Raw genomic sequence first — 17,778 nt, 5'->3', positions numbered from 1 at the left:
ACCACCACCATCACCACCACCACCACCACCACCAGCACCATCACCACCATCACCACCACCACCACCATCACCACCACCACCACCACCATCATCACCACCACCACCACCATCACCACCACCACCACCACCAACATCACCACCACCATCACCACCATCACCACCACCACCACCACCACATACTAACCTTTCTCTACAATGGTAGCTTTAGAGCAATAAAATACTTCACTCATTAGAAATGTCAGCTTAGAGACACACTTTTTTTTAGCACCTTGAACAGAATTAGGAGAACAAAATATTCCATTAAAATATAAGACTGGCAATGCTTTGATTTCAGTTCTTATCACCCACATGGACATACTGTCTCTCTGGAGAACATAATATGTGTTCTGTTTGGACATGACAGTCTTGACAAGGTATGTCTGAACTCAGACATGTAGATTTTTAGATGAGGGCTGTACACAGATCATCAAAACAAGGGTAATTGATTAGATAAGAACTAAAAGAACAAAACCCTTCCTTTATCACCACTGAAACCATGTTAGGGGGTAGCTATTACTTTGTAGTCTCCCTGGGAGGACTGGTGATCCTGCGTGACTAACTCTGTCCTCCCCCCCTCCCATGCCCTTCCTCTGGGATAAGCTTAGGTTTCACAATTGTGGTCAGAAACATCCTGAAAATGCTCAGCAAAGCTCAGAGTGAAGTATTTATGCTTGCTCTATAATTTCTAGCAATATTTATATCCAGCTTTTTCAAAGTCCCAGCCAAGTCATTTTATTAGGTCAAGCAATTCTCTTACAGGAAGTGTTTAAGCATACAAAAGTTATATTGAAAGTCGCATGCATATTTGAAGGTACCTTTTATCAGAAGACAGTGTGTCAGCTTGTGAGCATTCAGGAGCGGCCCAGACACCCGAGCTACTTGTTGGCAGCTGACACCCACAGATGCTAGTCAGATAAAAGGCAATGTAGAACCATCCTTAATTTATTACATATTCTTAAATTTTAGTGGCAGACAACAAGATACACCATTAGTGATGATGGGGGTTTGGAAAAGATTAAAGGGAAAATGTATAACGTCAGAAAATGGAACGTGGGATTTTCCCAGTATGAGAACATAAGTCATGGTCTGGGGAAGGAAGTGGCAAAGGAACTCTGAATGCATGCTGCACTTTTTCAGAGGAAAAAAAGCAGTGGGGCAAAGCCACAGTCTTAAAACAAACAAACAAAAAAACACAACCCACTGTGATTTAATCCAAAATCCACCTGTGGATGAAATAGTTCCCTAGTTATTTACTACTAAATATTTCATGCTGTGTAGGGAGCAGTGGTAGATTTGAAATAGCTCTTTTTCTAAGCAATGAAAGATAATAGACTGTGAAACATTAGGGGTCCTGTGGAGTTTTGGTTTATTTATACACTTACTTATTTTTGCACTGCCAGGAACTTTAAATTAATTCTTAAAACTCGAAGTTAATATCTTTCACAGAATGTACATACATCACAAAGTCAATTTCTAGAGAAATCTATTAAAATGTAGAATCTTTTTGAATAAAGATATTAGCACAAAGGAAAAAATGGGGCATTAAAGTTTCCTCGTAAGAAATTTCACAAAACTTCCATACAATAAAGAATTACACTAATCACGCCGATTACAAATAGTTATATTTCAGACTTGAACACACTCAAACAGCCTTCTTTTTATTTAGAGCATCAGCCTCATTGTATTTACAAGATAAGAAGGGGAAGAAAGACATTAAAAGTAAGGAGATCCAGAGAGAACATTCACGGTCAACAGCCATTGTTGTGCTAAGCCTTTGAAAACTCCAGCGTTCTCCTTATGAATCTCAAGCAGGGCTTTACAAGTGCACAGCAGCAGTTCACCAAACAGGAGGCCTTAGTGGGGATTTCAAGACACTCTTGCTCCCCCAAATTAAAGAATGCCTTACCCCTCCTTTACCATGCCCGACAAAGACTTGCCAAACCACAGCCCTGGGGCAAAGTTTCTTTACTTTATGAGCACATCCAGATGTAATGTATGTATTTCAGGGGTTTATCCTGGAACAATTTTATCTATGCCAGATAATATAGGGTTATTTAATTTATTAAGAAATGAAATTATTTACATACAGCTTCCTTTAACATAAGTGTAAGTAACTGCACCAATCATGAGCTCCAAGGAGGGACATGAAATGCCAGTGGAAAAAAAAACCCAAAATATAAAGGACTGCTTGTACTTTCAGTATTTTATTTCCTTGAATGTATATTTATGATTCTACCTGGATTGTCAAGCTTCTGAGCCATTTCCCCTTCTTTCCTATTTTCCATTTTCCCTATTTGGCATCACTACATAAAAATACAAATGAGCTTTGAAGGAAAGCAGACAAGCCCAGCCTGCCCAGAGGAGTCTTAGACTCCTGGAGCCCCTGGAGAGCTCACAATGAGATGCACCAAGAAGAGAAACTCCAGAGGTGTGATAATGTTCACTTTCCAGAATCAGGATGAACCACAGTGCACATGCATGACTTGTGACCAGAAGGTCTTGCACTTATAATAAAAGAAAAATTGAAATTCAATGTTAATGAGAATGACCACTCGGAACAGGCCAGCTGCAGGCAGGGAAAACAACCAGCCACCCACCTGTGCCTCCGCCTCTCCCTCCCTTCCCCCCTCTAACTGAGCAGGGCAGTTCACACTCTGTACTCTCTCCCAGAACTGCCCCAGCCACCTGTGTGATGTGGATGGCCACTTGGAACACTCAGTTCTTCCAATGACCAAAGGCAAAGCAATGAGGAAGCTGAAATCGTTACCCAAAAACCTAAACACTATTTATTCCATCAATGCTTTTCTTGAAAAACACAAGGCTTAGGGACATGGGATGAGGTGCCATCCTCAGCACATACATGGGAAGTTAAAGGAGAGTTTCAAAGATGCACTCCAGTATTAGGTGGATTCATTTAACTTAATCAGACACCTGCCATGGGCAAAGCATTCTGTTGTACTTGCTGAGGGATAAGATGGATATTTTATCACTTTTTGATTCAAACTTCCCTGTTTGACCTGAGGATACCTCCAGGATGAAGAAGAAAGCCCTGCCTTTATGGTGCTGATCTTCTTGTTTTGGAATTGCTCATGTAGACCCCCTTGCTTTCTACTTCCCTTCCTGCCCCATTTCGTTAACCTGGGAAATCATTCCCAGAGACCCCACCCCCTTCCAAAGGACCTGGGCACAGGGGGATCATCTGAGGCCCTCTATACTACATTTCTGCTGAACTCACGGGATTCCCGAAACCCCTCTGAAAATAAGGAGTCAAAAATGAAGCAGGTGTAAACCTCAGGACAAGCCCCCCACGAAGCTTCCCTGGAAGAGGCAGTCACGCAGCAAATGAGCACAACCAGCCCCACTGCACCTCCCACCTCCTCGCCTACTCTGAACGCACCGTTGCACAGGGCTTACACAGAGTGCAAACCCACACCTGATACTAAATAAGAGAAAAGGGAAGAAACGAATCAAAGGGGAGACCAACAGAGAAGGAGACAGAAAGAGAGATTGAGACCAATAGCAAGGGAAGTGGGTGAGGGTCAAAAGACAGGCAGAGAGCTGGAGGCCTATGTGGGGATGGGGGAGGGGAAGCAGGAGAAACTGATGGATTGGGGACCAACAGGTAGGAGAAGAATGGAGTGAGGGGCCAAGAAGGAGAGGAGAGGAGGGTGGAGGTGAGTTGGAGAAGTGGAAAGAAGAAGGGATGGGGAGGGAGATGTCCCAAGGAAGCGAGGGGAGAAGAGAAGCCAAGAGAGAATGAACGACATAAAAAAAAGACACCCGGAAAGCCTTCGGACACTGTCGGCCATTCCTTCTGCCTCCCAGTGTGCCCCGCCTCTGCAGGGACCGTCAGCATGCAGGCTCCTCACCCCAACACTTTGTGTGCACACAGCCCTTGCCAAGGCAGCTGCTTCCCAGCCACTAACACCCCACTCCCCAATCACGCCTCTCTTCCAGAATCTTCACACGAGATGCAGATGTCAACTGGAGCTTTCAGGTCCTCCCCGGATGCAATGACAGAATTTTAGGAGCAGTCTTCACATCAATTCTTACCAGTCTGAGTGATGTTTCCTGCAGGAACACAGGGGCTTCTGGGCACAAAGGTAATAAGGTGGCTCTGATTAGCCTTGCCTGGAAGGGAAGCGTCGAGGGGAAGGTTAGCACCCCGCAAGGGTGCTGAGGATGGTGGATGGGTGTGGTCTGGCAAGCCCCAGGGCTGACTGGTCTGATCAGATGGTCTATCTAAGCCCTAGAGCAGGTGAAGGTCTGTCAATAAGAAAAACTCTTCGAGTTGATAATGATGATGTGATTGTCCCCCAACCTTCTTCCCAGGAGGATCAGCCTGCCTGCATCTTGAGCCATTTGGGGGATAAAGGCAGAGATTCACTTATCACCTAAATGAATCCTCCCCATCATTCAAGGCTCAACTCAAATCTCATTTCTTTCAAGTAACTGCTTGGCACAAGTTTCATGGAACGTTTTTTTCTATGAATTTAGTGCAACCCATACTGTTGATAGCTCCTGATTTAATAACGATCATGGTCATATTTTTCTAAAAGCATTTTACATGTTAGAATCACCTACCCAGCTGGCCTGAATGCTTTCCAGGGCAGCAGTGCTTCATGGAAAGAGCCTGTGGGCTCTGAATTCAAACAGACCTGGACCCTCTGTCCTTATCAAGGTGAGGAGTACCTAACATCCTGAGGCTTGGTCTCCTCATCTGGAGGAGGGGAAAACAACAGGAGTTCCATCGGCAAGGTCACTATTCTGTCAGGTAGCTCCTGCCCTGGATAGTGTCTTCCCACCCAGACTCCTGGGGGTCAGCGGCGGCTCAAAGCCAGCAGAGCAGAGTCAGGGAGAGGCTCACAGCCCCCAGTCCTGCAGTAGATTCCTTGACCTCATTTGTCGCCATGGGTAAGATTACTGGCGAACACACAGTGACGACATCCAGTCTGTCATCTCAGAAACTGAAGCTGCCTCCATCTCATTCATGCCCTAATTTTCTCTTCCTTGTCATCTCCTTTCCCTTCATCAATGGGCTGACACGAGAGGAGACACCAATTCTCTAAGACTCCCTGTAGAAAACTACCATTTTCATGTCCCCAGTTTGGAAACCTTCTCATACACTGGAATTGAAATAAACTTACATCAGCACAACTCCCAAGCAAACTGTTTCATTATCAAAATTCTCACCAGCCCTATTTATTTAATTTTAAATAACAGGAGTATCTTTTTTGCACATACACATATTTTTAAAAGAGTGCCTTTTTACTCCTTGTAAAATCATAACAATAAGTATTCTTCTATAGGACAGCTGAATAGTTGCTTAGTCTTTGATTACACAGATACATCATAATTTGCCTAACCAAAATACACTGTCAAATATTTATTCTTGAGATATATAGTTTTTTTATTGTTTTTTTTTTTTTACTATTTTAAATGACTATCCTTACACACACATCTTCATGCACATCCATAATTATTTCCATAGCATAAAATCTGAGAGTGGCATTGATTGGCCAAAGGCATTTTTATGGTACTTATTGTTTTACATAAGTCTAGGAAGGTTTTATCATTTTACATGACCACCAGTGGGCGTGAGTGTTTCCAATTCCCTCTGACCTTAGGAAATGGGTCCTCACACCCTCTTTTGATAGTGGTGGTGGTTAGTGGTAGTGATTTTACCTTACTTTTAATTTTTGAAGAAATTTTCTGGTGCTCACTGTTAGCGTCTCATACATACCAAAGGAACCGAGGACTAAGCCCTTACTCAACCAGAGAGAGGACATGAGAACATGCCTGTTGGGCCATCTGTGTATATCTCCTAAAAAAGGGTCCTCAGCCAGAGTTCAGTTCAACTCTGAATACAGCTGCAAACACAAATCTTCAATCACTGCAAACCAGGATCTAGCCCACCGTCTGGCCATGAGACCTGCCTTGCTGACTGAATGAAGAGATATTTGCTTATTATATTTATAGCTTCCCCAAATATAAGGAAAATAACTAGAAATAGGGCAGTTTCTGGAACTAGTAATGTTTATTACCAAAAAAAAAAAAAAAAGAAAAAGAGAAAGAAAAAAACAATCATCTGCCGTGCCTTTTTTTCTAATGATTTGGTTTTTCCAAACCTGAGTTTTCCCTCACCAAATAAACAAAGGAAAGATATTTTACATTAACCGCATGAGGAAAAGAAAGAGCTTCCTGCATTATGCTAACATCTACTACAGAACACAAATCTACTGTAAGATGCATCAAACAAGGACAAAATCTCTGGAGAACAGATCCAGACAGCATGTTGGTACCATGTAGCTTAGAGCCTGTGCCAGCATTTCCATTATAAAAATCCTATCATCCAAAGCCATAGCAAACTGAATAAGTAACTAATAATTAAGGTGCCCTTCTCTTATTCTAGGAAAATAATTTCAAAATTAAATTGTACACATAGACATGAGGGAGCTATGCCATCGGTGATGTTAATCAGTTTGGAATTCACAAAGGACTCTCTACATCCCCAACCCATTCTTCTGACCTTATCTGAATTTCAGTACTTTTCATTGTGTATTATTGTTGTTACTATTGTTGTTTTAGGGAAAAAACTCTCTCCTAAGAGTCTTAGAATCATACACATCAGCATTAAAAAGATGCTGAAAATCATCTAGTTCGTACCCTCTAATTTTAAAAATAAAGACACTGTACCGCAGAGATGTTATAAATGGCACAACCCAAGACTATGTAAATAATGACTTAATTCCATCTCCTCTGACATCCTATTATAGCTTTGTTTTTGTATTATTTATATATAACTGTCTTTTATTAGAAGAATATGAAAGCATGAACTATACTGGGCATTTGTCCTTAGGAAGCAGACCCTTATAGTGTCAATTTATGTTGGGTGAAATTTTATAGAAACACAAAGCTAGCTTTCTCATAAATGTAGATGTCATTTAGATATTAGGAGACAATACAACTGAATCTTGGAGCTGAATGGATTTTAAGTATTTTCCAGTACAACTACTTTCACATATGCGGCAACTGAAGACCACAGAGGTTGTGACGTATAAGGCCACCCAATTAGAGGAGCAGGGCCAGTATTTCGTAACTCCTGGTTCAAGGGTCTTTCTACCTAATCAAGCTGGATTTTCTATATTATAGTCAGGTACAACATCTGATATTTTTAACTTATAAAAATCTTGGATGTTATAAAATATCAATTCATGACCCACTCAACGTCTAAGGCTGTGCACGATGGCCCTCCTATTTTTGCAGTCACCTTCCATAGTTTAAGGGTAACCTTTTCTCTCAAAGTCCAGGAGGTCCACTGATTTGAAAAGGCAAGACAAAAATACAACAGCCCTGGCCCCTTACAGTAGAAGATGAATTAAGTACTGAACAGCCAAATAATGCTGAGGACACAGGCATCCCTGTCACTAATGATCAGGTGAAACTTGCTCTTATTTGCTCCTTCCTTTTGCCTCTGGCCGCTTGTCCGAATCTTTCTGGCCAGGCTGCACTGACTGAGGACTGTTGCCCCCAGCTCATCCATCTGAGGGTAAACATCCTTAAGCCAAGGCCTCCTGGAGTCCCATCCCTTGGTGATACAGCGTCAGCATCCTTCCCTGCTACAATCTGTGAGACTTCAATTAAGTCACATCCCTCTTTGAGCCTCCATTTGCTCATGGATAAAATGGCAGCATTTGCTCCAGCCCTACAATCATATGGTCTATGATTTAAGGGATAGCTATTTTCATAAAGGGGAAGGAGGGGGTGAACTCAAGTGGCCTCTTGATACACAGCATTTGAGTCCTTATCCTTCTTTCCCTCTCTCTCGCCAGTCAAGTCAGGCAGCCTATGGGGGTGGAGTCACATATTCGAGTGGGTGGGAGAACATTTGAGTGGAGAGCAACGCATGATCCCCAAAAACAACTGGAAGGGCCAGGGAGCGATGGGCAAAAGACAGAAAAAGCAGAGATTCTCAGGAACAAAGCAGGAATGACTCCCAGCCTCATATGAGATAAAACACTCTTAAGGCACAGGCTCAATCCTAGATTTTATGCTGCCAGGCCAAACGTTAGGAAGTCGCATACATGCTGGATGAAATGCTATAAGTACTTTGCTGCTTCATTACACTGATTTGGGGCAGCTCTGTAACAAAGGTTTGCTGCAGCCCACCCAAAGGATGGAGCACATGGTGAACTATAAAAATCCCTCTGCGTGTCCCCCTGGAAGATTTGTCCAAATGATGGCCTCAGCCTGCACAGCATTGAGGCATATACATCACTCTGAAACTACCGCCTGGAGCTGAATTCATAAACCTTACTTCCGAGCTATTGCCAAGCTCAGCCAGCCATTGTCTACCTCCCCATTATTCAGAGCCCTCTATGGGGCACCCTTCACATTTGTGGTCACATCAATCTGTACATTTATTAGGACAATTTTCTGGCAGGTGACAGGAGAGGTTTTGAAGAAAGATCAGCAAAAGGACCACGTGGTCTAGTGGCAGCACTGCCCACCCCAAACCCATATGATGGGAAAACAGAAGAACACGGAACTTAAGCTTATGTTACCTATGCTCATATGAAATAAAATAGATGTGGTAGTGACACCATAGCTCTAGTCAGGGTCCCTAGATCTTGCACTACTGTTATCAAGATGACAACCTTGGGGCTTCCCTGGTGGCGCAGTGGTTAAGAATCCGCCTGCCAATGCAGGGGACATGGGTTCGAGCCCTGGTCCGGGAAGATCCCACATGCCACGGAGCAACAAAGCCCATGCGCCCCAACTACTGAGCCTGCGCTCTAGAGCCTGCAAGCCACAACTACTGAACCCGTGTGGCACAACTACTGAAGCCTGCGCACCTAGAGCCCGTGTTCCACCACAAGAGAAGCCACCGCAATGAGAAGCCTGCGCACCGCGGCGAAGAGTAGCCCCTGCTCGCTGCAACTAGAGAAAGCCCGTGCACAGCAACGAAGACCCAACGCAGCCAAAAATAAATTAAAAAAAAAAAAAAAAAAAAAAGATGACAACCTTGATTTTAAATTTTTATTTATTTATTTATTTTTGGCCGCGGGATCTTAGTTCCCTGACCAGGGATTGAACCTGGGCCCCAGCAGTGAAAGCGCCAAGTCCCAATCACTGGACTGCCAGGGAATTCCCAAGATGACAACTTTAAAAAAGCAAAACTGCCAATAAAATGTGAGACCCCATAAGAACAAAAGTCCATGTTCCAGCAGTGGTCACCTACAGAAATTCTACTTTTTGTCTGGAAAATCTCTAGAATGCAATAACCTCCCTCCTAGGCTCACTGGGGGCTTGCAGAGAGCTCTGGAAAGCCTCCGAGTTGGCAATAACCTTAGCAAAAAGGGGGAGACTCAATCTGGAATCCAAAACACTGCTAAATGCAGAGTTCATACATATGACACAAATCTGGAGCATTTCAGAAGGTACAATGAAGAACTAGATCACCAGTGAGGATAAGACATGAGTTCCCACCTGTGCTTCTTCTAAATAGGTCACACTGAATGACTCCTTATAGGGACAAAATGTCAATGATTTCTCCTCAGTCTCAAAACTGGACTATATTTTTAGTGTTCTCTTTTTTAGTGAGCAACTCTATGGGTTAAAACACTGGTAAAATCTGTAGCCACCACCACAATCAAGATATAAAACAGTTTCATCACCCCCAAAATTCCCTTGTGCCCCTTTATAGTCAACCTCTAATCCTAGCCCCTAATAACCCCTGATTTTTTTTTATAAAACCAGACTGTATTATAATATAAATTTCAACACTGTTTTAGACTTCCCCTTAAATATTTACCATATTTCATTGATTCTAAGACATAACCTCCCCACACACACCCCTAGATTAGAATATTCTGAAATTATTATGTGTCTTACAATCAATGGCATTTTACCATTATAATTGAGAATAATTTTTCTTTTTAGAGGTATATAAAATAATGATGTGTCATAATCTATGGTGCCTTTAAAAAGATCAGTGAAGTATAATATTAAGTTTTTCATTTCATAACATTCATTGGATACTTACTATGTGCTAAACATCCTATTAGGCACTAAAAATACAACAATGAACAAACGTGGACCATAAGGAACTATCACTCAAGAGGAGATAGAAAAACAATTATAATATAATGTGATAAGGTCTGTAACAGAGGGCTATCCACTCAGTGGGGCTGAATAAAATTATCTCTTCATTGACCAACCTTCTTTCAGACAAAACTCCCCCCCAGTTCATACTGTTCCTCGTTCACAGGAAATGAGGAGGGAGGAAGTACCATTCAGCCCCACTCTGCTCATTCCTAGAATGAGTTTTGGCCACAGCATCTGACACATCTCCTAGGAACAATCCAGTGATTTCTTCCACAATTCGCTGCTGTGGTAGAGAAGGCTCATCTTAGTGTGCAACAGCTGCAAGGCTTTTATGACCATGTCAAAAGACCAAAAATAACCACTCAATCTGTGGGAAGCGGATGCCCCAAAGCTTTCACAGACATGCTTCAAGGTCCCCAAATTCTTCCCTGGACAAATTTTAAAGCAGAAGGAAGAGAGGAAAAGTTAGTGTCCTTACCTGGTTCTTGAAAGTGTTCTTCATTTGATAGAGTTCTAGACAAGATAAGTATTAATGCTTCTTTAAATTGGTCAAAATGCACCTAAAAATAAACAATTCAAAAGAAATTCAAAATAGTTTCCAGAGCCTTAAGGAAGCAAACCCATCTACAAGGTTCCAGAACCATTTGTTAGCATCTGACAGCCTTGAAGTGAGCCATATAACCTGTTTTTGTTCCCTTTTTTCTTCATTTCTTTAAAGCACTAAAGGGAAAATGGGCTGATCATTTTACACGCCAGTGTCACCAACACTAATATCAATATTTAGTCAACCCTGAGGGGGAAAACTACACAGCAAAACCCTCTTTATAAACTCAGAAAAAGATAGGTTTTGAATTCTTAGCTCCTTTAATTTTTCTAAACAAGACCAGAAGAGAAAGATGTTAGGTTAGGTACTAGAAAAAACTTTCCAAGTAAATGATCCTCTGTAACAATGTCCCAAAGATGCTTTCATCTCTTAAGATATTCTAGAAGAGAGTAAACTACCTTTCGAAGATGACTTGAAATACAGTCTTGCCTGAGGCAGGAATATGTTATATATTTATCTCCCAAGGCCCCTGTAATTCTATAAACAAATAGAAATCAATAGCAAACACAAAGAATAAAAGAACCTTGGGAAGCATTCTGCCGAATTCTTAAACATACAATTACCTTGACTGAAGTAGGAAAGAACCTGAGTTTCACTTAAGTGAATACTCAGAATTGGGATATTGCTTTGGTTAAAGGGATAAAATAGTTTTCTTTATGGTCAAGTACATTCTTCTATAACTTAAATTTACATGATCTCACCATGCGACAGAAGGGAGAGATGGTATTTCTTCTCATCATAATTACAGTTTAATAACGTGGTGCCTATTTATACAGAACCCTGTATGTAACTACAAAGTTGATAAATTTATAACTTGTGCTGCTATGGGTCTCTTTAGACATCATTACAAAACGTTGCCTGGGAGATTAAATATAGTGACAGATAAAAACCACTTCTGAATTAAATGTGGAAAAGCAGCAAACCTTGTTAGTTATCTAAACAACGAAGGAAACCAATCATATGTCTTATTCATGCAAATCAGTGCAAAGGAGAGGAATCCACTGAGATTCATATGTCATAAAATAGCATATGCTTGCAATTTACCACTCTCTCCCAAAGAATATGTGATTTCTCTACCACATTCATTTTGATTACTTGAAACTGCTTTCTAAAATCGTATTCCTTTAGATCACACAGACTAAAAATCAGCATATTTATGGAGCCAGAGCGGAAGTCTGTTCAGGAAGGGAGGGCATCTGCTAAAGAGCCAGGGTGGTACAATCAATGAAGGACTAGAAGATTACAGAATTATAAACTGTGCTAATTAGGTTTCATAGCTGACGAATCACAGAAAAGCCTGGGGGAGGAAGGAGAACTAGGTTCTGCCAGAGTCAGAGGTGGGCTTCAGGCACCGTGGCATCCAGCTTCAGTTACCAGGGGCAAGGCCATCTTCCCAACCAGCCAGCCCACAAACAGCACATACCCAAGCCTCTCCCACTCAGGGGCATCTCCCACCCTGGCATCTACTATTTCCTACCGGAATCATGCTTTCCTCTTAGGGTGGGCAGGAGAAGGGTGAGGAGTGAAAGCTCTAAGCTGGGGCAGCTGGGTCTAGATCCTGACTCTGGCTCAGCCACTGTGAATTGGCTCAATTACCAAACCTCTCCAAGTCTTAGTTTGTTCCAATTGAAAAATGGGATGGCTAACAACTCATCTTTATGATTCATTCAACAGATATTTATTGGGCCACTGCTATGGGCCAGGCCCTATCCTAGGCCCCGGTGATAGAGCCGCCATGGAGCGCATAGTCTCAGGAACTGTCACAGGGAATCAGGCAGGTACTGCTAAGGGCACTGCCTGTATTTTATGTTATTTGTACTACCGCCTCCCTCATAGTGGCTTTAGGGAGATAAAATGAGAGTTATGTAAAGTGTCTAGAACTTCCTGGGACTTCCTAGGTAGTCAGCAAGTGGTAGTTAACACTACTAATAGGAATAGTAATGGGGGTGACTGTTCTCACCACTTTCACAGAGAAACGGGGCCATATCTCAAGCAAAGCAACTGGCCATGAGAGTGACCCAACCAGCCAAGTGGTAGGGCGGGGGTGACAGCAGGAGGCCCAGGAGCCTGCCTCCCCCCCGGACCTGTGCAGCTGGCCAGCATCAGAGAAATGGATCCGGTCTGCTGTGTTTAGGGACCCCAACTCGGAGATTCTCCTCTCCCTTAGGGTATCAGTGGACATGACCCGAATGAAACCAGAGTCCCTCACTGCCACAGTTAATGAGTTGAACAGAAGGAGGGCTCCTGTTTCAAAAGGGATGTGGTTGCCTTGAGACTTTCACATCCTTTATATCTGACTCTGTGGGTCTCTGCTGGGTCTCCTCAACCTGTCAGTTTTGATAGAGGCCATTGGAAAGAGCCCTTCGGAATTTAGTCCTAACATAGCTCAACTCGCTGAGGATTAGCCGTGTAGGTCACTCAGGGGTTTCTGTATCTCAAGTTTACTTCCCGCACCCTCCAAACATGACAAAGACGTCTATAACCCGGAAGTTAATTCTAACCCACTTCTAAGACTTTATTATACCAGATTCAAGGGACACTTAGGCCTCATACAAACACACCCACTTCTGAGACAGTATGTACCTCACTGACATAGAGGTTGCTTCTCTCTCAGCCTCAGTCATCTAGAGCATGGCAGACAATCGGGAAGCGAACAAGTGGTGTCCAAAGCTGAGGAAGGTGTCATAAAGCCCACTCGCTCTTCTTGTAGAATATGCCCTGGAACTGACTCAGAAGCTATTTCTTCTCACTCTACATGATTTATTATCAGCTTCATTTTCCTGCTTCCCAACCCCCCTACAGATTAGAAACAGCAACTAAAAGACAGGGACACTTCAAGGTAAGTACAAGAAGTAGCTACTGACATACTGGGATTGAGAGAAGACATTAACTATCCCCCCTCAAACAAAAGTAAAGTATAATTTTTTACACTTAAAAAAAGTTTAAATTTTTAAAAACACATACGCACTCAAAACCTAATAGGCTGGGGTTATTTAGTATTGAGGCAAGGATCTACGTGCTGCTAAATAAATCCTGAGGGTATTGTTCTTATAATACAGAAGAATAACTGATAGGCCAAGAAGATTTTAAATGATCAAGAATAACCTCATGATGTTTATTATACTATTTGTTAGGGTAAAACTTTAATAAAATTTTCTCAGTCCCCAATGGTTAACTCCTTTTTTATTTTTTTAAAGTTTGCCACTAAATGGGGTAAGAGATCCAGTTATTAGAAAATTATATTAATGCGAGTTCTGGGAGCATTATTGTAGGCTCATTCTTTCCTGGACATTTGGCCAGTTGAATCTCACAACATCCATGAGAGATGGTCAAGGCAGGCATCCCTCCTTTGAACTGAGGGGAGAGAGGCTCAGAGAAGGCATGTGCCTTGCCCAAGGCCGCCTGTCTTGAAGTGATAGAGTTACCGGGAGAACTGAGGCCTTCCGAATGGACTCATCGAAGTCCAGCCACCCTGCCTGCCCCAGGCCCTCTTCACTCCCGGTCTGACCTCTCAGGGAAATCCCTCTGCTGCTCCAGGTCAAATCCTCAACTTTACACAATGTCACCAGGTACAAAGTAGGACACTGGGGCCTCAGAGGACACAAGAGCAAGAGAATATATAACCTCTGCCCTCAAGGGGTTTATCCAGATTCTAGAGTGTGGGAGGGTGGAATGGGGAAGAAGAGAAGAAAGCTGATCAGGGACTATAATACAAGGCAGAACCTGGCAAATGCTTTGAGAGAGACAAAAAAGGCTGGTAGGGGTCTCTGATAAATGAGCATGTCCTAGTAGGCCAGCAGGGAGGAAAAGAGGGACAGTTTTGTGACATTCGACTTCTCCAAGATATTCACAGGCAGAGCTGAAAGGTTTCCAAAATGGACTTAGGATGTATTAAATCAGCCACATTTTAGAAGGAAAAAAATCTACAAAAAACTAAACATGATTACTAACTCAGGGGTTCTTCATAATCCAGCAATGTTTATCTGGGTGACACCCTTCTTCCCCCACAAAAAGAATCTAAAAATCCAAAACAAAAAACCTGGCAAGCTGATCAAAAAACAACTGGAGGGCTCACTCAGTTCAGTCCCTGTAATTTTTAAGTACCATTTTTTTCTCCTCCAAGGGAGCTTCACTATCGTATTCTGTTAAAATTTAGAAATCTTCAGAAGTATACAGTGCGATTAAATCTCACATGGTAACCAGCTTTCGAGAGCCAGGCATACCTTGGTTGGTACCCCCTCATTTGAATAATAATTGCCGCCATTCATTTTACAAGCATTCCTATACCTTGTATGCCTCAAAGGGCAGTTTGCAGCAGTGGGAAAATTACATGACTGACTAAAAACACACATGACATTTGAACTAAATTAACAGGAAGACTAGTTAAGTCTGATATTTTTTGTCATGTGTCACCACCGCTTAATAGAAATTTACCTCATCGCTTTTCCTCTCCAAATTTCATAGGAATTTCATAGCTTTTTGAGAAACATAATTTGCCTTTCTGAAAAACTAATTTAAGCTCAGCGTAAGAAACAAATTCTATTTCAAACCACACACAAAAAACCCTGTAACAGGAAGTAGAATGAGGAACTTAACGTTGCATAAAATCATCTCGTGCAATCATGGAGATCAGATGCATACGGTTTCCCCATGTGTGCAGGCAGCACTTCAAACAGACCTGAGATGAGAGGGCTCAAGCCAGCGTTCAACAAAGTGAGCTTATTAGACCAGACAAAGGCCCACGTAACTCTCATCACACTTAGGAGGTTTGCAGCTATTAATACACAGGGAAATCAAAGAAAGGACATTCAAAACATTAAGTGTTAGCTAAAACGGGTATAGAAATATGGACTCACCAGAAGGTCAATGTAGAGGGAAAGTAACATTGACAGCATTATGCAAAGAGAAATGACACAGAAGAACAAAGAGACATGGTTTCATAATGAAAGATACAGTTACAAATGTTTTCTTCTAAATACAGCATTTGGGTTATTGCAGCTTAGTAGTCATTTACTGCAGACAACGTGGAGAGAGGCAAAGGCCATTTTAAGAGGTGGGTTTGTAAAACCTGAAGTGACTGTGTGAAGTTGTACTCCAAGATGGATCCAAAGAGCCCTGCCTACAGATAGAAACAGATGCAAACCACCGCCACACAAGAGACTTGCTAGCAAATCCGTTCCCTACTCTAATGAGCTTTCTCAGAAAATCATTCCTGGGGAGTCACCATTTATCAAAAAACCACTCCAGTGTGTAAGAGATGGAGGGGGGCAGTGTACAGGGAGACACAGGACACAGTGGTTAACTGTGTTCCTGGCTCCTAGATGGGCCTTTGATATACATGCTCTAAGTCAACCTCATCCCAATCTTATAGGGAGGGTATTATTTTTCCCATTATAGAGATGAAGAAACTGAGGCTCAGAGTATTTAAGATAACGTACATACACGGCTAAAAAGTGACAGGAGTCAGTACTTGAATCCAGGTCTGATTCAAAGACTGCTCCAATAGCATACGGCATCCATGTGGTGGGGGAGGGAGTTTGAGGATGGGGGTGGGTTGCAGGGGATGGAGAATGAGATTCATATTTTCATATGTGGAGTCTTAGGAGGCTGTGGAGACATGCATTCAAACTCAGGGACTGGGAAATCTGGGTTCCCATCCTGACGCTGCTTCAAAGGAGTTGCCTGACCCCAGACAAGCCACCAGACTTTTTCCAAGTTCTGGCTTCTAGGTTTCTCTGTCATACAGATGAACACTGAAGTCTAAAATCTGTGCTGGACACTGAAGCACTTTAAGTCCCCTCCATCCAAACAAGAAGCTACTCATAAAAGTATAAATGGAATACTGCAGAAATCTAATGAGCATTCCTGATCATACTTTCTCTGGTGAGAGTGACAGTCATTACTGAAATAAAGTAGGTAGAGAAGAACAGCCATTTAGCACTTGCTCATACCTCTTGTTGAGAGTAGAAGGCCTTCCCAACAGGCTGCTGGAAGGCCAGCCCTCCCCTTTGCCCTTGCTTTTTGTCAAACTAAATACCTTGCGAGGTTCACAGTATACAACACCAAAGTCAATTTTGCAGTGAGGTTGACAAGAAAGTGTTAACAAAGAAAAGAAGCAAGTCTTGCAGCCTCTTAATCAGAAGGTCTTTTTGTCTATAAATGTGAACTATAGCCCCTTAGGAGTTCAAATCAACCCCACAGACTCACAAGACCAAAACGGAATTAGAAAATATTCCTCACTGTTTCAGGTTAAACAGTAAGAGAGATGGCAAAGATTCAGACATTTAAGAGATGTAATGAGAAGTGTTCCCACCTTTCCCTCCAACTCATTCAAAAAGCCCAGATCAATAATATGAAACAAGAGCATGAACACGGGGTGGTTATAAATAGGCACTGTTTGATGATCAAGGGTAATTTTGCACATAGAGAACAAGTACAAATAATCACCACCAGAAAGTACTGCTGTACTTCTGATTCACTTTGCAAACAGTTAAAATGTATGTAAGTGAAAGAAATCTTAAAAAGCTGAATGAAGTGGAAACAAACCAGCAAATCGCCATATACAATTAATCATGATGTTTATAAAAGAACACAAGCACTTGAAAATGAAAACTGCAAAAGCTGAGTGGAATTATATATTTGTACAGTTATCAAATTTTAATACAAAAAATTCCAAAGTGCCTTTGATGACCAAAGTCCACACACCTATGGGACTCTTTGGAAGCCAATGGTAAGTTCTGCTACCTCGCGGCTTGTTCTGATTCTAAAGAGTGTCAAGAACATGAGATATGTCAGCATCTAGATTCATATTAAAGAGTAGAGCAGGGAAGCTCAGGGGATAGGGGGGCAGCTTTGTCTCAAAGTTAGTATATTCAATAAGGAAAGGACAATGTATTTCTAAAGCTGGACGCAACTAAAGGCTTCAACAAAACCAAGGTAAATTATCATCTTTAGGTTCTGATTTCTAATAAAGGAAATAGAGAGGCACGTGGAAACACTTCCTTTAAAAGGCACAATAAACAGGAAGC

The 17,778-nt window shown here is 42.1% G+C and overlaps 1 protein-coding gene across 1 annotated transcript in view; it reads right to left on the bottom strand.

Moving 5' to 3' along the window:
- NIN (ninein) overlaps positions 1–17,778 on the bottom strand; it is a 99,523-nt gene that overhangs the window by 69,461 nt on the left and 12,284 nt on the right. The window contains 1 exon segment of the mRNA XM_068545574.1: positions 10,625–10,706. Coding sequence (XP_068401675.1) covers positions 10,625–10,706 — 82 coding nt within the window.

Source organism: Eschrichtius robustus, chromosome 1, assembly GCF_028021215.1.
Source record: "Eschrichtius robustus isolate mEscRob2 chromosome 1, mEscRob2.pri, whole genome shotgun sequence".
Classification (NCBI taxonomy): Eukaryota; Metazoa; Chordata; class Mammalia; order Artiodactyla; family Eschrichtiidae; genus Eschrichtius; species Eschrichtius robustus.
The sequence above is the reverse complement of the archived record's forward strand: the minus strand, read 5'-3'. Positions and strand labels throughout refer to the sequence as shown.